General features: G+C 51.6%; 6 protein-coding genes across 6 annotated transcripts; 5 read left to right on the top strand and 1 right to left on the bottom strand.

Annotated features, from left to right (window-relative positions):
* The first annotated feature begins 1479 nt into the window (after window positions 1-1479).
* BO83DRAFT_376205 (uncharacterized protein) lies at window positions 1480-1847 on the top strand. The gene has a single exon (XM_025530655.1). The coding sequence runs from the start codon at window positions 1656-1658 to the stop codon at window positions 1827-1829; it is 174 nt and encodes a 57-aa protein (XP_025390424.1). The 5' UTR covers window positions 1480-1655; the 3' UTR covers window positions 1830-1847.
* Window positions 1848-4025: 2178 nt separating this feature from the next.
* BO83DRAFT_386348 (glycosyltransferase family 32 protein) lies at window positions 4026-5225 on the top strand (the record flags this gene model as incomplete). The annotated part of the gene is made up of 3 exons (XM_025532663.1): window positions 4026-4304; window positions 4373-4528; window positions 4581-5225. 3 exons carry the CDS (start codon window positions 4026-4028, stop codon window positions 5223-5225), a joined length of 1080 nt encoding a protein of 359 aa, XP_025390423.1.
* Window positions 5226-6311: 1086 nt separating this feature from the next.
* Window positions 6312-7057, top strand: BO83DRAFT_355842 (uncharacterized protein). Its single transcript, XM_025529165.1, has 2 exons — window positions 6312-6664; window positions 6736-7057. The coding sequence occupies exons 1-2, from the start codon at window positions 6334-6336 to the stop codon at window positions 7047-7049; spliced, it is 645 nt and encodes a 214-aa protein (XP_025390422.1). The 5' UTR covers window positions 6312-6333; the 3' UTR covers window positions 7050-7057.
* A 129-nt stretch (window positions 7058-7186) lies between these two features.
* Window positions 7187-8242, bottom strand: his3 (imidazoleglycerol-phosphate dehydratase HIS3; the record flags this gene model as incomplete). The annotated part of the gene is made up of 2 exons (XM_025534614.1): window positions 7730-8242; window positions 7187-7602 (listed from the first exon to the last, which is right to left on the bottom strand). The coding sequence occupies exons 1-2, from the start codon at window positions 8049-8051 to the stop codon at window positions 7187-7189; spliced, it is 738 nt and encodes a 245-aa protein (XP_025390421.1). The 5' UTR covers window positions 8052-8242.
* Window positions 8243-8490: 248 nt separating this feature from the next.
* Window positions 8491-9057, top strand: BO83DRAFT_308191 (uncharacterized protein; the record flags this gene model as incomplete). The annotated part of the gene is made up of 2 exons (XM_025527359.1): window positions 8491-8583; window positions 8680-9057. The coding sequence occupies 2 exons, from the start codon at window positions 8491-8493 to the stop codon at window positions 9055-9057; spliced, it is 471 nt and encodes a 156-aa protein (XP_025390420.1).
* A 3571-nt stretch (window positions 9058-12628) lies between these two features.
* On the top strand, window positions 12629-16561 carry BO83DRAFT_307498 (uncharacterized protein; the record flags this gene model as incomplete). The annotated part of the gene is made up of 2 exons (XM_025527337.1): window positions 12629-16045; window positions 16097-16561. 2 exons carry the CDS (start codon window positions 12629-12631, stop codon window positions 16559-16561), a joined length of 3882 nt encoding a protein of 1293 aa, XP_025390419.1.
* Window positions 16562-17551: the final 990 nt, after the last annotated feature.

The following is a 17551-nucleotide window of genomic DNA, read 5'->3' as shown; positions in this document are numbered from 1 at the left end:
TCCAGACTACGCCTGTGTCCCAGCCACGAACCTCCGACACCAGATTGTGGCTGGACAGACACCCTAGGCAACTGAATTAATCCATTAATTCAGGTGGCGAGAGGTCTCTCTTGTCCGTCTTACTCTCTTCTAAATATGGATACTCGAATGAATAAACAAGCCTTTCTGGATGGATAAAGCGCTTCCCACTTCTGCCTGATCACCTCGTTTCGATGTGAAGGAAGGAAGGAAGGAAGGATGGATGGATGGATGGATGAAGCAATAGTGGGCGGTGCTGGGCCCCGCTGTGATTACTCGCTCATTGCCGGGCACATCAGATATGATGTTATACATCGGCAAATGCCAGTCAATCACAATCAATCGTGTTGCTCTGTTAGACGCCGAAGTTTGGGCTGGGCTGTGTGTTCCACCGAGCCTTGTCTGCAATCTACTGTGTGCTGTATATTGGGCCTGCCTTAATTGGTAATTGCCTGAGACACTGAGCAGTTACTGGCTAACAGTGTGGTAGGGCAAACTATTAAGAGGACAACTCGACTACTGTAAGTAGGTACGGACAGATCACATACTGCTAGCCACTTAATCCTGCGTAAGTGCACATGGTTTATCTACAAATCACTACTTTGTAGATTACAGCTTGCATCATGTCCAATCACCGTTGCAATTGACGGCTGCCGCCCGGCGTCACCACTAAACACACAGTGGATGGACTACATCTGGGAAGCAGCCAAACACTGGCGACAGGCTTACTTATGGAACCATTACCAATGAACTGATCTGTCCCTGTCACTTCAATGCACTCGATGCTGCAGCTGCCGTGTCACACAAGGACAATTGGTTTTCTCGAGATGCAACCTGGAACTTTATGCACGGGCGGCTTCGACAGCAGAGCTCCGCGGTATCAGCCAAAGGTGAGCTTCGAAAGTACGAAAGCAGACAGAAGTCAATGAAAAGCACACAGTAGTACATAGTACAGAGTTGTCGGGACGGCAGTGGTTGAGTCGTTGACACTTTGACTGCAGTACTGGGAACTACGGGTCAAGGGAGATATGGAGCATGGCCTAAAATTCTACGACGGAACTAGTACCTGTCTAGTTTGATGAATCCATGCGATCCAAGCCGACTATCACACTTTCATGTAGTCCCTAGAATTGAATTTCTGGACGTAGCGTGCAGCGCTATGGATTTAGTCCAGCTAGTTAGTCGCGAGCAGAGGGTTTGTTTGGTCGTAATTCAACTTGCCCTTGTTCCCCAACAATTCTCAACAATCTCTTCCACAATACTTCCATACTATTATCATTGTTGCTTTTTTTTCTCGGGAAATTTGCTTTTCCTTCTGCGTAGTCCGCATTTGCACAGAAATAGTTGCGACCGTTATTAGCTAGCTAGTTAGCTGGATGTGCAAAAACCATAAATTAGGCCAACTCCGTCATCATGGCGGCAGGCCGCGTCTTCTACCCTAAGTAATTGGCTCGCCGGTGCGAAAAGAGCGCATCACTGACTGAACGATACCGAGGAACTGAATTAGGCAACAAAGATTCTCACGATGCGGCAATGATGAGGGGACTGGGGAGGGAGGATCGAGTGGTGGCGTCTTCGATTCATGTTTCGAACCAACTAAAACGATTTTACCTTACTATTTTCTGCCTGTGTACCAGATGCCACAGATCCATGGGAAAGAATGCCAGAAGCATTTTGGGGGTGAAACCACCGAGGCCTGCGTAATCGCCCCTCAATGGTTTGGCGCAGGAGCCACTTTCTTACTATCGGCTAGTGACTTTGTGGTTAGTCTTCTTCTTATCTGTGAGGATATCCGTTTTTTTACTTTTTGATTATTGCTTTATTTGCTCTCCTCAATTTTATCACCTTTTTTTTTCTACTTTCCCCCTCGCTTTCCTCGCCTAATTCGATTAGCGTGGATGGCTGTCGGCCAGTCATTGTCGGTTACATAAGCGGGGTTACCTTTCCCCGTGGCTTCGTGGGATTGCCAATGATGGCCCCACAGACCGACTGGTTGCCAACCACTGGTTTATTTTACAGTAATTAGTGGCCCGTCTTTAACGAGACTACTAACCTAGAATGAACTGGAGAGCTATTGATTTGGGGGAGAGTTAGTACTGTTTAACCGCCGGCCGAGTAGTGGCTCAGCCATTATCTTCAGGCTGGGACACCCTTTCCAACCTCTCATTATTTCCCTTCCGGAAGAGTAGTAAGTTTATCTGTCAGCTGGAAGGATGGACCACGAGGTCCTAGGCGTCATCGATGAACATGGCTCAGAGGGAAGATAATGGCAGTGCGAGATGATGGTGAGATCACCAGGTGCTGATTCCGGGGTGAAAATAGAAACCACGTACTACTACTAGCTGGTAGCTGGATATACTTTGATGGCGGTGCAGTGTGTCATTGGCACTGCAGGTGAGGAGGACCTATCTTTCTCTCTCATTCATTCACAGTATTGTTCTGGATTTAACGAGGTCTTCTATAGCTATTTAATTTGATTACTATTTATTATTGAAATTAATTATAATATTAAATAGTAGTAAACTCCTCAACAAGTTACGAGTCTCCCCGACATGGCTAGTCCCAGTCGGCAAATGGGACTAACCAAACCAGGCATCGAGACGACTGAAAGAGTCTTAGTGGCGGAGGCTTAGCAACTGGCGCCAACCTAAAGCATCCACACCAGCATCTCCACTTTTCTTTGGCTTGGTGTCTCCCCACTGTTTTGCTCTCTCTCTCTCTCTCTGTTTGTGTCTGTCTCTCAGTCTCGCTTTCTTTCCCCCAGGCGCCTTTCCTTAGTTTCTGCCCCCCTTTAACCCGAAGCTGTGTCCCCTGGCGCTGATGACGGTCCATTCAGCGCAATTCCGACCATTCAGGGCTCTCCGTAACCATGGGCCGTTGTTGACACTCGCCGCCCGCCTCCTCCCCTCTTCCTAACTCTCTCTCTCGCTCGCTCGCTGGCTTTATCCGTTCTCTTTCCCAGTTCCCCAGGTACCTCGCAAAAGCATTCCTTTTTCGACGGCTACACTGCCCTCTTCCTCGTTCCCTACTCCTACTACTAGTACTTACTTACTAGTTGATGCCACGGCTCTGCTGCTAAGGCGTCGTTCGTTCCTTCCACACACACACCCCTCAAGTACCTGGCTCTCTGCCTATCAACCTTCATTCCTTCATTCATTATCTTATAATTCTTTTTTCCCCTTCCCTTTTTTGTTTCCCACCCTTGCGACCCAAGTAAAATTACGCACTCCCTCTACTTAAATTGTTTTCCAATCTTCTTGTCTGCTTTGGGTTACAATTACTTAAACAACGCCTCTGTGGCTTCCTCTTTTCCTCACTTTCCCCAATAAATTCCCTCCCCGCCCGTCCAGTCCAGCGCCATTGGGGCTTCCGATCAACCTCCCATACTACTACTACTAGGCCATTCCACCACCACCACTACTGCTTAGTTCTATACTACTACTAAGTGGTCGTCTCGTGGTCCAAACTTTCTCTTTCACCCTTGCGCCGGTCCTTTCCTGGTTCAGTTACCTTGTTCGCGCTTTATACTCTTAGACTCAACAATCCGTCTGCAGAGTAAACTAAAAGCAGAAAAGGGGAAAAAAGAGCCAACCAGCCAGTTCCACGGCCGTTCATTCCTTCAGTCAACCTTGACGACCCTAGGTCATTATCCCCCCGCGGACGCTCGCGTTGCAATTGCCTAAACGTTGCCGGTGCACCCACTCCTGTCCTACGAGTCTATGTTAGTAGTACCGTGTTGAGCCTCGCATCTATTCTCCGCCGGTGTACACAATCGCACCATCACCCCCAGGCCCTTCCCGTGGAAAAGAGCAGATACCGTTCGATTAGGTCTCAGTCCTCACGGCCGTCTGCACCTTTCCTTTTTCCGTGACACGAATTTACGAATTGCGATAAATCAATCAGAGGATTAGTCCTTGCATCGGGATACGAATCCGCCTCACGTCTGTACACTTGCGCACTTCCCTACCGAGCAGGTGTCGTTCAGGGCCCCTGCACCCTCTTTCAATATGCGACGTGGACTTCTCATTTTCCTCATCGCAAACCTCGTCATCGTCACATTCCTCGTGCGCAGCGTCTTTACACTACTCTCCCTGCTAGTGGAAGATGCTTCCGCCGACGCTATCCACCGCGCCGAGCTCCCCTCGCCAAACTCCAGTTTGATCGAGCAACGCCCTCAGATCATCCCCAAGATCATCCACCAGACATACAAGAACGAAACGATCCCGGAGGTGTGGAGGGAGGCTCAACAGAGCTGCATTGATTTGCACCCGGACTACGAATACATTGTATGCTCAGCCTTTTCCGATGTACGACTCGTTCATTCGAGTATTCTTACTAACGTGCAATTAATTAGCTCTGGACCAACGAGAAGTCGCGCGAATTCATCGCCAACGAGTACCCCTGGTTCCTTGAGACCTTCGATGGTTACAAGTACCCTATTCAGCGTGCTGATTCGATCCGCTACTTCGTCCTCGCACACTACGGTGGCACCTACATTGACCTTGACGATGTGTGTATAACCCATGCTCCATCAATTGTAACCTTTTCTGACCGTATCTCAGGGATGCAACCGCCGGCTAGATCCTCTCCTCGCCTACCCTGCCTGGGTCCGTCGCACTGTTCCTACCGGTATCTCCAACGACGCCATGGGATCTGTTCCCCAGCACCCCTTCTTCCTGCGTACAATTGAGCTACTGCAGTCGTACGACCGCCATTGGCTCCTCCCGTACATCACGGTTATGTACTCGACTGGTCCCCTGTTTTTGTCGGTGATCTGGAAAGAGTACATGCAGACCAACCCCAGCGAGTCTGGCCGTGTCCGCATCTTGATGCGCGATGAGTACAACCGGTACTCGTGGAGCTTCTTCACGCACCACGTAGGCAACAGCTGGCACGGCAAGGATGCCCGCTTGATCTTCTGGATGGGCCAGCACTGGGTGTTCCTCACCGTGTGCGGCTTCTTCCTGGCTGCCGTTGTTGGATTTGCCCTCTGGTGGCTGTATGCGCGCATCATGCTGTTGGGATCGAAGTACCGTTACCGCTACTCGAAGATTCCTTCCTTTGTTTCGAGTTCCCGTCTGTCTTCGCCGACAAGGATGGGGCGGCGTATGATGCCTACCCTTCTTCGTCGCGTCAGCTTCAAGGAGGACGAAGAGGCCGCCGGCGTTACCGAAACGTCGTACGAACTCTACAGCAGACGCGATTAAGCGTCGCCCTTTGTATCATGTTTTGTGTGCCTTTCAGCCTTCCAGCGCCCTGACACTTTCCACCTGGCCGTTTTTCATCGTGCCCGTGGAGTAGCCGCTCAGGTGTGTTTTATATCATCCGCTCAGGGAGTTAAATTTGATTTCTGGGGTGCATGTACGGAGTTTCGGGTATGGATTAACAGCAGTGCTTCTCTTGAAGCACATGACGGCTTGTACATGTTTTGGCAAGATTCTCTGATCTGTGCGAGGCAACCTGCTAGGCAGCGCGCTCACCTTGTATCTGTCTTTCTTATATGTCCGGATTTACCTTTCTTTTCTTTCTTTGACCTTCTCTTCTTGAACCCACAGTTGTTCCTTTCGCACCTGTCTGTTTACACCTTACCTCTTTTACTGTTACTACATAGACTTGCTTTCGATTTTGGGTAGACGGAACCGAACTATCAGCTCAGACGCCTGGGGCTAGCTGGACGGCAAAATAAAACTAATATGTGATTATCTCGACACTACTGTGTTAACTCCTTGATTATGTAATATTATGTTTCCTGCTTCGTGAGGCTAACTCCAATCATGAACACGTCTAACGACCAATGCAGGCCCTGAAGAAAGAGGCTTGAAAGTCAGTCTGCAGATCATACATGCGACACGACCAATCAAGGTGTCCGGTGGTCAGATAAGCACAACTGGTCATGGGGAAGATTCAAGACGGGCGTTTCACATTTGCCGGAGGTTCGCCAGGATCCAATCGCCGTCAATATCAGCACAAGGAGGCATGATACTTGATACATTTGGGCAGAGGTATCTCTGGCAATTTCCGGACATGCCAACGCAGTGTCGCCAGATGCAACAAAAGTCCAACCAACATGTGGCGACAGGCCAGGCTATGTGAGATGCCTCTGGCTGATGAAGGACCCTCCAGACCCTGATCCACCCTCAGGAATGCGGAGTCGATCAGGCATGCTGGGTCTCAACAATGACATGCTCTGAAAGACATATAAAGGGGCTGTCCCTGTCGATGATCCTTGTTCTTATGGTACTTGTGCAGGCTCACGGTGTCTTTTGTTCTTAACAGTCTTGTCCTTTGTCCTACTTCACTTGGGGTCTCAGCAACATGAAGTCAACATCAATCTTGAGCAGCATGTGCATCATGCCCTTGTTGGCATATGCATCTCCGGCCGGCCGGATCCTTGCCCGAGATAGTTCCTCCCTCACCGTGGCGCAGCTCGAGGCTATTGCTCCTACATCCAATACATGCGATAATCCACCTGCAGCCGGGGAATGCGCAACTGCGGAGCAAGCAGTCCCGCATATCACAAAGTCTTTTGACACTTATGGCGTGACGTCTCGCGCTGAGCAAGCAGCCGTGATTGGACTCATGGCATTTGAAAGCGGCGATTTCAAGTACAACAAGAATCACTTTCCCGGTGTTCCTGGGCAGGGCAGTACGTATTTCCACCTTCATCCTCTGCCTGCCATGCCAGATAGAGAGGTAGATGCTAACGATGGTATACAGCACGAAACATGCAATCGCCCTCTTACAATGCCGAATACGCGGCTTCTATCCCCGCGCTCGCGGACCAACTCCCCAGCGTATCCGGGGACGTGACGGGGGTGCTGAACCTCTTGCTCTCAAACGAAGACTACGACTTTGGCTCCGGAGCATGGTTCCTGACCACGCAGTGCTCGGCTAGTGTGCGGTCCCAGTTGCAGTCGGGGTCCGAGGCAGGCTGGGCAGCATACATCACCAACTGCGTAGGGACCAATGCCAACGACGATAGGAAGGCATACTGGACACGGGCAACACAAGCCATGGGTGTCTCTACCTGACCCTCCACCTACTCATACAACATCACACATAGTGTTGTATAAATAGTATACTACTATATGCATCCCATTCAAAACTGACTGTAGTCAAACCAAACCAACATAATCATCATAACATACCATCCATACAAGAAACATATTTAAAGAACCCCCTTCGTACTAACCACATCCCCCGCCCCAACCTCCCCCTCCACGCGTCTCGTACAAGCCGTCCGAATCGCCACCGCCAACGCCTTAAACGCACTCTCCGCCCGATGATGATCATTATCACCATACGTGCACCCCACATGCAGCGTCACCCCCGCGGCCTGCGCAAAACTCTGCAATCCATGCGTAATCATCTCCGTACTCAAATCCCCAATCTTCTCCCTCCGGAACCCAATGTTAATCACCGCCCACGGCCGACTCGACAGATCAATCACCGCCCACGACAACGCCTCGTCCAGCGGCGCATCGCCCCGTCCGAATCGCGCAAGCGATTGCCTTGCCCCCAGGGCTTCGGTGAATGCGCTGCCTAGCGCAAGGAATGTATCTTCCGTTGTGTGGTGGTCGTCGACTATACCAATACCAAGAAAACATATTAGCATTGCCTAAATACCTCCCTTAATAGCGCACGTTTCCCCACCCCCTCCCACCCCCCAAGATAGAGAAAATGCACAGAAGAATAGTGGGTATGAACGTACTGAACAAATCCCCCTTAGCCCTCACAGCCAAACTCCACCCACCATGCTTCGCCAACGCATGCAACATATGATCCAGGAATCCGATGCCCGTGTTAATGGTGATTTGCTGCGTCGGGGTGAATTGGGTTGCGTGCGGTGAGGCTTTGTCCGGGATAATCCCCTTCTTGCTTGCCTCGGCTTCGGCGGGGTCTGAGGGCGCCGGGAAGTGAGTGCATGGTTCGTAGGGGGGTAGGATGCCCCCGTCCAGTGAGAGGGAGATTTGGATCTTGGTTTCGTTGGTTATCCGGGTGATGGATGCGGTGCGGGGGGGAAGGGGGGGCATTTTGGTGGTGTTTTGTCTTGTGTGGTATCTGGTGGGTATGATGTGGTGTGGTGTGGTGGTAAGTGTGATGCTGGATGAATTGGATTCAATTGAGTAAAGTAGGTAGTAGTAGAGTTGGTAGAGAGTGGAGGATAGTTTCGTTGGTAATCTCTTCCGCTGATTGATCAAGATCTTTTTCTGCGAAACTGCGGTTTCGGACCCGCGGAGGCAGTTATCGGTATTTGCTTTACTAATTTACAGTACGGTGTTTGGTTCTCGGCATTTCGTTGACCCGAGTCGTATGGGTTGAATTGGGGTTGTGCGTCATTGGTTTTGCAGAACTGCCATGCGCCTGTTACTGTCTTTTGTCCGCCGTGCATGCATTAGGTATTTCTCTTTTTCTTCTTTTGCTTTTTATTCTATATCGACAGAGTAGCTTCGCTTAGCTACTGCATATATCATGCCTCCCCCCTCGGATCAACGTCATAATGTCGACCCCCCGGAGGAGATCACCTCCGAGGCCGTCCGCGGCTTCTTGACCGGTGCTTTTCGGGTATGTCTGTTCTTTTAATTCCTAAAGGGTTGCTCTGCACTTCATTTTGAGTGGGAGCCGTCCGGTGTATTTGGGGGCATGGTATTGACAGAATAGTTCGGCTCCGTCTCCATCCTGGCGCATATGATCATGATCCTCCCTCATCCTTTCAAGTTCTCGTCGCCCTCGTCTGCCCCCGTCCCATCACAGTCCCCGTCGCAACCTCCGCCCAAGCAATCGCCCTTTTCGAAAGAGTTCATTCGCTCACGACTCTTCTATCGCCCGTTAGAGGGCTTCTCCGAGTGGCTGTCCCCCGCTTCGAAGATCTACCGCGGCTTGACGCCCCAATTCAAAGTGTTTCTCCATATCGGGGCCATGACGCTGGGTGGATGTATCTGGGCGGAGCGCCGAGTCGATGAATACATTAAGTATATTCGCAAGGTCAAACGGCTCGAAAAACTACAAGCGGAGAGAGCCGCGCGGGGACTGGACTAAGCAAAGCGGTAGTCTAGGCATAGATGGGATGCCGACAAAGGTTGATTTCTGGGTTGAGAATTTATAGTTCCAACATCAAACAACGGACCCAGTTGTCTCAAGTCATTCTAATTGTCAGTGGTTGTGAGAGGCAAAAATACCGGGAAGCTGTCGGTCGGGGGCTTTGTCTCGTTGCTAAAAGTTTGTCCTGTCCGGAGAGGCTGAGTCCATTTCTTTCTCCCTCAGGCTTCTTCCCGGCTAGCTCGGGCGTCTGAGGTTTTCTCCACTGATCTCAACCCCCGTGTTTGAAGGGTTCAGGCGAAACACGACGATGGCCCAGTCTGGAACGTACTGGATACCCTTCGGGCCAGGTTCGGGCTGTGGACAAGCCCGTTAGAGGGGGGTGGAGGGGGGAAGGCTTTGGCTAAGAGTAGTAGTAGGCTAGTAGCTAGCTAGCTAGTTAGCTAGTAGTCTAGCAAAAGTCCAGAAGCGATGCTGCAGCAGTCCCCGAACGGCCGCGGTGGGGATACGGGAGGATCTCCAGATTGGTGAATCGGCCGCTTGTGTACACCAGTAGATCTCTAATTAAAATGACGACCGATTTCAGGGGCAGTTGATCCAGTTGACAGGGTGGTATCTGTTTCTGAAAAACTAGAACATTGCGCCCTTTATTTCTTTTGACTTTCTGTCTTCTTCCCCCCCCCTCTCTCTCATATTGTTCTAGGGTCGGGTCGGTCCTAAAGTACTAGGGAGGAACAAGGGGGTCTAGATCTTGTGGTGGGAAGAGGGGAATGGATGCAAACAGACAGACTGGTTGGCAGCAATGTGCACACCACACCGTAAAATGAAGAATGAACAAGAAAAAGAAAATATGAACCCAAATGCAGGCAACCTCCCAATCGGTTGATCATCCCGAAGTTCATTTTACCCAGCTGTCAGTCATGGTGGCAGCGCTCCAGACCGTGGCCAACTGGAGCTACTCCGTAGTTACTAAGTCATCTCGCAGCATTCTAGCTAGCTGGTTAGCCAGGGCGAGAGAAGGATACAAGTGGAGCTCGAGCTCTGAAGCAGGAGAGAGAAAGCGAATAGGTGTGAGCGAGAGAGAAAGGCGGCCAGTCCTGCATGGGTTTACGCGGCTGGAGATCGGCTTCTCGAACGCGTTTCAATCCACCGGCGATCGGCTTCATAAGGGCTCCATCTGGGGGGCACAAAATGGTGGGACAGGGAAATGAGTATCAAAGACAGTTTAGTAAGTGGATTAGTTAGTCATTAAGTAGTTTAGTGATGGAGTCGAAGGGAGGAAGGAGAGAGGGCTGATTAGTGTCGTTCTGAAGTAATCAGTATTTGCCATTCGCTCTCGCTGTCTCTCTCTGTATGGAGTAGTGAGATGCAAGAACAAGCAATCCCAGAGAGGCGGACGGGTGAGGCGGCGGTTTTAGTTGGCGGCTGCTTCTATAATAAACCAGCCAGTGGGATGAAGTGGAAGGAGAAGTAAAGTTATTACATACGCTCTCTTCATCCTGCGCATCCTTGTGGTGCATTCTGGTAGTCTATTCATCCTCGTTAGATATCTTAGGAAGTAGAGAGGTAGATACTCCGTAGTGATTGTGTAGGTCAAGAGAGAGAGAGAAAGAGAGAGAAAAAGAGAAATCACCTCCCAAGAAAAAGCATCAACTGCATTCGGCGAACTTGGGATGATCGGCTTTCCGGAGAGAGTAACTGGAGGGTGAGAAGTAACTAAACTCTCTTTCCTCCCTCGCCTCGTCATGTCAATCCATCCACATTGAGCTCATCATTTATTATTTTCTTTTATTTCATGGTGTTGTGTTTCGTTGTGCTGTTGCATTGCCACCTTCATCTGTCTGCTCCCTTCTGTCATTCTTCTCTTTTGTCTCCATATTGCCTCTCCATCCATCTCCATCTGCCCCCCTGATCCGTCATTTCCTTCGTCCCTTTAGTCTCTGTTCCCCACTCTTTTCTCTCTTCTTCTTCTTCTTCCTCCTCCTCCCATCTTCCCTCCCATCTTCCTCCCATCTTCCTTCCCTCCCTCCCTCCCTCCCTCCCTCTCTCTCTCTTCTTAGGGAATTGTAAATTGGATCTTCCTCTCCTCCTAATTAGTCAACTAGTTCGTACTCATTCAGTCTCTACATTTCTTTCTTTTTTTGTCATCAGTGACACAGTCATCGGAATTCCCGATTTTTCATTATTATTTTCAGCGAGATCCGAAGAAGCTCCGGGCGCTGACATCATAAAACCCAAAAGACGCGCTGCAAGTTAGTCTACTTAGTTCACTATTAAGTTCCTGAGCTCATTTTTCTCCGGATTGCCTGCCGTTCAGGAACTGGTTCGATCCAATCTTTTCACCTCACTGGGTCCGCTTGAACAATCGCTTTCTTTGGGTCGCTGAGACGTTGACGTTGTAAACACGACAGGGAAGAATAGAAGGGACAGAAAGAAAGAAAGGCAAAGATAAGCAGTCAATATCCATCTTGTGCGCCTCGTCCGCATTCGTCTACTTTTACACACTCTCTCCCTCTCGTGTCTTCCCCTTTCCGGTGTTCTGGTGGTGAGGTTGTTGCGTTGTCTCGCCCATTGACACGGCCTAGACTGTAACCTTTCTTACGTCCCTGATTGCCCCGGAGTGTGCTTGGACGTTCTTTCTTCCACCTCCCCCCCCCCATTTTCTCCTCTTCCGTGCATCTCAATCGCCATCGCATTGGTGTTGCTGCAATTTCGTACTTTTTTATTGGCGTCCTCCGCTCACTCGCTCGCTACTATCGGTCTCAAATCTCAACCCACCCCATTCTTTTCCTTCCTCTCTCTCCTCTCTCCTCCGTATTTTTAAGCTCTTCTTCTTGTCCATTGTATATCTGGTTATACTCTCTCTCTCTCTCTCTCCTTCTTCTTCTTTTTCCACTTTAGTTACGAATTATCCTAAGATTGTCTTTTGTCGCCTTTTATCTCATTGATTGTCTCATCTGGTATCGAGACTTTTCCTTGGTCTTCTTTTGCTTCCCTTTCCACCTCTCTCTCTTTTTCTCTCTCTTTCCAAGCGCCCAATTTCAGATCGCGCCATTTTCTCTTTTCTCCTCCCCCCGCCGTCTCTGTTGACTTCTTTCCCCTTCTTTTCCACCTTCCATTGCCACGTCAAATCGTGCCGCTTTTCTGCGCGTCCATCTTGATTCTTCACCTCCTATCGATGGCAGCTGGCCCGACTGCTGTATGTTCCACCTGCCTTCCCTCCCCCTCTTCCCTTCCACAGCTCCTCATTTGTGCTCCTTCGCCCTGCTCCACCCCTCTAGTTCACTAGTCACCACCGGGGTCTCAATCTCCTAGGCTAGGCCTGCAGCCATGTCTATCCATCCTTATCGTCCCATCATGCTCCTCCTCGTCCCCCAATGTTCGGTGGCCTTGTTTTTTTCTTACGGGTTTTCTTCCTTTTAGTGACCTACTCCCCCGCGACCTCGGCCTCCTCGATGTGGCACTTCGTCCTCGGATTCCAATTTGCTCCTGTTCCTCTCGCCCTCTAGGGTTCTCGACTCTTCCCTGTCTTGTCTTCTCCGCCCTCCTGCTTCCCCCCGCGCCCCCCGTCATGGCCGAGAGTCTGGGGAAGAAAGAGCGGAGAAAGAGCCTGAGCGTCTTCAGCCCATCAATGACTACCTCTTCCCTTCCCGCCCCCGCCGCTCATGAACGGTCGCCCTCCGATGATGCCCAGGTTCTGAAGAAGAAATCGCGACGCAACTCGGGTTTCTTTGGGGTCCGGCACCCCAGTCCCCCGAGAGCCACGCCCACCCGTGGCTTACGTCGTCCCGGCACCGCCGATTCGGAGTCGGCCACCTACGTGACCGCGCTGCCTACCGTGGCGCTCGAGGGCCCTCGCAGCCGGCGGAAATCCCTACAGAAACGACGAACCTCCGTGTTTGGTTCCCTTCGGTCGCTACACTCCCAAGAAGATGACGACCGGTCGCTGGGCCGCTCCAAAGGCTCATCCCTGGACGAGGACCCTCCCGAGCTGCGACATGGCATTGGCTCCATCATCCTGCACCATGGAGAGATCTCCATCACCGGAGGCATGTGGCGGAAGAAGAGCCATTACCTGGTTCTGACCGACACGCATCTTGTCCGGTTCAAGAACCAGAGCAAAGCCGCCGATATGTTTCCCTCGATCCCGGCTTCCTTCACCTCCCGCTCAGTGGCGGCCAACCGCCAGTCCGTCGCCTCCATCAGTTCCCTGCAGGACCCCCAGCTGGCCGCGGCGAGCGAGTCCATTTCCGGCATTGCCTTGAACAGCATCATTGCGGTTTACATGTTGGACGATGGCCGACCGTCGTCAACGGTGGAGGTGGCCTATGTGGATGAACGGGCTCAAAAAGCCACCTTCATCCAGATGCAGACGCCCGACTTCCAGGAACTGAATCTGTGGATGGTGGGCATACGCTCCGCGGCGGAATTGATCCGCGGAGCCGACCCGCTGGTCTTCGATCAGAAGACGGCGGATTGCGTGGTCCGCATGCTCGAGTATGAGCGGGACTATGATCCAGAGACCTTTCGAATGTTCCGGGTCATCCAGATGGCGTCCAGCAAGTCTCCTGCACGGGCATCATCTGAAGATCTCACCAAGCTGTCACCGACGGGCTGTTATCTCGCCCTTGGGTCGCACAAGCTCCACTTGATCCCGTTGCACAAGATCTCCAGCCGCAGCTCCGTGGTATCCTTGAGTGACCTGGATGCGGCAACCTCTTTCGGACTGATGAACCTGACCTGTCTCTCCATGGAATGGGGCGACGATAGCCTGCATCTCACGTTCCGTGTGCCAACGCGGAAACCGTTCTCGGTCTTCCTCGCATCCGTGCATTCCGTGGAGATTGCCTTTTGGATTCGACAACAGACCGAGTTCCTACGTCCCTTGTGGATCAAACAACCGTATGACTTCATCGTCCCTCGGGACCTCGACAACGAGAGCAATTTCCCTCCGGTGAGCTTGGACGAGGATTACGGTTGCTTCGACCGGACATTAGTCGCCTACTCGGCTAGCTACGACATCGACACTTCCAACATCCGATATACCATTGACGTGCAATGCGATGACGCCCCGTGTTTCAGGCTCCTGCCGCCCGCCTCCGCTCGGCAGAAGAAGTATACCGCTTTAGAGCTGATCGCCGTCCTGCGAGCACTGCGATACAACGAGTCCTTCCGGTCTATATCGTTTAGTGGTGTCAGCCTGGATGTTCTGCAAGGCCTACGCGATATCTATGGCCCGGATAAAGACGCCCTGCTGAGTCGTGCCGGGGCGCCGATCCATATCCCCGGTCAGGAGAACCTATCGGTGTTGTCCCAGGAAGTGCGTGCGTTGACTCTGAAGAGCAAGTGGCTCCGACGTCTGGACTTCTCCTATACCCTGAGCCGCATTCCGAAGTCGGATAGTGAAAGTCACGATCCAGGATGTGGAATCCCTGAAGCCATCTTCCCCATTTGCCGACGAGAGCTGACGAGTGTTGACTGGGTGGTGTTGAACGGTATCAAGCTGGGCGATTCGGATCTCGACTACCTTGTGGATGCCTCGTCTCAACGGTCCAGTCACATGCGAGCATTGGAAGTGGGCAACTGTGGCTTGTCAGTTCACGATCTTGACCTTCTCCTGTCCACGGTCGTCGCCCAGTCCTCGACTCTGGAGGCGATGAACATCTCGGGTGTTCAAGGTCGCCTCAGCCCCGACATACTCCAGCAATACCTCGGCTATTTCAGCCAGATCAAGACGCTCGACTTGTCTCGTATCTCTCGCACCTCGGGCACAGAGCCTCTCATCACCCCTGAGACATTGTTCAACTGGCGCCTGGAGGAACTCTCGTTGAGCCGGACCCTCGTGAACCGCGAGACCGTCGATGCCATAGCCACATACCTGGCCAGTGATCGATCTCGGGGTCTGCGCGTGCTTCGCCTGGACCAGTGTGGACTCAGCGGTCAAGACGTCGCCATCTTCCTGCATTCCATGACAGCCAACGGGTTTCCTCGCGATTTGCACATTCACGTCAATGAGAACCGACTTGACCAAGGCTGCTCGTACCTTTTCAAAGCCATTGCACAAAACAAGACGCCAACTCATATGTCAATGAGGATGATTGATTTCAAGAAGGAGGAACAATTCCAGGAGCTGGTGGAGGCCTTGCGAAAGAACCGGACCCTAAAATGTCTGGACATCTCCAAGGCGTCTCTTCCGTATGATGCTGGCCCTGAGACGTGCAAGGCGCTCCAGCTAATGTTCGAGGAGAACGAGACGCTTGAAGATTTGGATATCAGTGGCGAAAGCGCTCATTTGGATGTCGCTCGGTTTGGAATTGGTCTGAATCTGGCCCTGACAGGTCTGAAAAAAAACAAGTCCTTGCGAGTCCTGAGGATCGAGCATCAGAAACTGGGCCTGCAAGGTGCAAACACCCTGGCCTCGGTGCTGGAAGACAATGAATGTCTACGTGAAGTATACTGTGAGAACAATGACATCAACTTACAGTCGTTCACGGTCCTGGTAAATGGACTGCAGCGGAACAGATCCCTACTGAGTCTGTCGTATATGGATCGTGACCGCGTCCAGTCGCTCGACCGGGTCCGGCGTGAGATCCGGAACGTGAAGCGGGATGTAAGCCAGGCGCAGAGCTCGGCAACCAGCTCTATTCGCCGTTCGTTACATGCCGCCATGAATGGAAAGACGAGCAGCAAGTCATCAAAACAGCAGCATACGTCTGGTCACCGCTCCGGTGCCTCAGTAGCCTCGAGCCTGAGTGCTACTGCCGAAACCTCACCCCTCTTGCAGCAAGACGTGGAGGTTATTCTTCAGTCGTTGAGCCGGAAATGGGATGGTGAGGTGGCTCGTCTTCGTCGATATCTGTACCGAAACTACAACTTGGCCCACGGTATTGAAGATGATATGGCCGGGTTGGACGATGACACTTCGAGCGACGGACGCCCCACGACAGCCGGCAGCCTTGGATTGATGCTGGACCATTTGAAACTAGACGTGTCAGTGTCAGAAGCTGAAATCCAGCCACCACCGGAGCTTCCCGTGCAGTTGCCGCCGGAGATCAAGCCCACGAGCCCGAAAGACCATTTGGAGATGTTCAAGGGACTTGATGCGGAGAGTAGCCTGGTCGCTGAGCTCCGGCAACGCCCGCAGACGGCTCCTTTCTCAGTCCCAGGCTATGCTCCTCACATCCTACCACCAGAGTATGCTGGCTCCAGCACATCCTCTTCCCGTCTGGCAGTGCCTGTGCCTCCTATACCATCTACGGTCAGCAAGTCCAGCAGCGTCCGCAGTGCCCGCAGTTCCAGTACGGTCTCCACCAGTACTCGGGCTAGTGCGCGGAGTACGTACGGAACAGCCTCATCGACGCTGCGCGGCTTTCTCAGTGGCAGCGCCTCGAAAGAGCGCAAGAAGCTGGAGAAGATGAGATCGGGCGCTGTGTGTGTTTCAACAGACCGACCTCCTCAGCTGGAGTGGGCGCCTCCTCCCCTTGACCTGGGGAAGTTCGAGTGAAGCCCCGCTAAGGAGCCGTTCGTTCTTCGCTCAAACATGATTAATGAATCAAATCACGATACCTCGCAAGCCCATTTTCGCTAGTCGAAAATATGCCTCGTGTTTTAGGCCGTCACCGTTCGGCTCTCCATCTACATCCATCCCCTTCCTCTTTTCCCTTTCCCTCCATCTCCTTACCGAAGCACCGATTCCCCACGCAGTGGACGACGCCGGTGTTCATTCCTCTCCTGCCTCTCAGAAAGGGCATCGATCCTTGACCATCCGTTGTTTTCTTTACCTCTTCTCTTTCCTCTTCTCTTTCTCTCTCGGTTCTGTGTCCTGTCTCGCCAGCTGGTACTCAGAATCCTGGCGTGTCCACCGGACACTTACCACCTCTTTCATGTCCCTCTCTCATCTCCGATTTTCCTTCTATCATGTGTTAGCCTCAAGGGGCAGTTGCCCCAGGTAAAGCAAGAGCACTTGGTTTCGCATCTTGCTATTTGGCGCAAGGGCTAGGTGGCGTTCCTTTAAATTTCCTTTTCGAGAACCCTGGGTTTTGATGGTGCTTTGCGGACCTATCGCCTTTGTTTTTTTTTTTTTTTCTTTTCGTTGAAGCCCATTGATGCCCTAATTGTTAATGTCATAGAGAATATTCTCCGTCATGGAGAGAATTGACCCGCAGGGGGACAAAGACCATGTGACCCATGAATGAGTGGCCTGTAATTGATTATTTCTTTTCTTTGGTCGGGTCAGCACAGTCGGTGTATTGTTGATATGATGTGTAGAGAGCAACCATCTGTGAATACATGTGTATACTACTTACTACAATGGGATGATATCTCGGTTGAGTTTACACTTGATGTCCTTTCTGTTTTTCGTATCGTATGCCTAAATTTCTACTACAACTATATTTTACTGTTCTCTAAGGACCACGATCAAATAGCTACCAACAGCCAGACAGATAGTATCTACTTACCTATCACGTCTACAATAATGAACCGGAGAAGAGGG

This window comes from Aspergillus eucalypticola, assembly GCF_003184535.1.
Source record: "Aspergillus eucalypticola CBS 122712 chromosome Unknown BO83scaffold_6, whole genome shotgun sequence".
Taxonomy (NCBI): domain Eukaryota; kingdom Fungi; phylum Ascomycota; class Eurotiomycetes; order Eurotiales; family Aspergillaceae; genus Aspergillus; species Aspergillus eucalypticola.
Note: the sequence above shows the minus strand (reverse complement) of the source record. Positions and strands in the feature narration are given on the sequence as shown.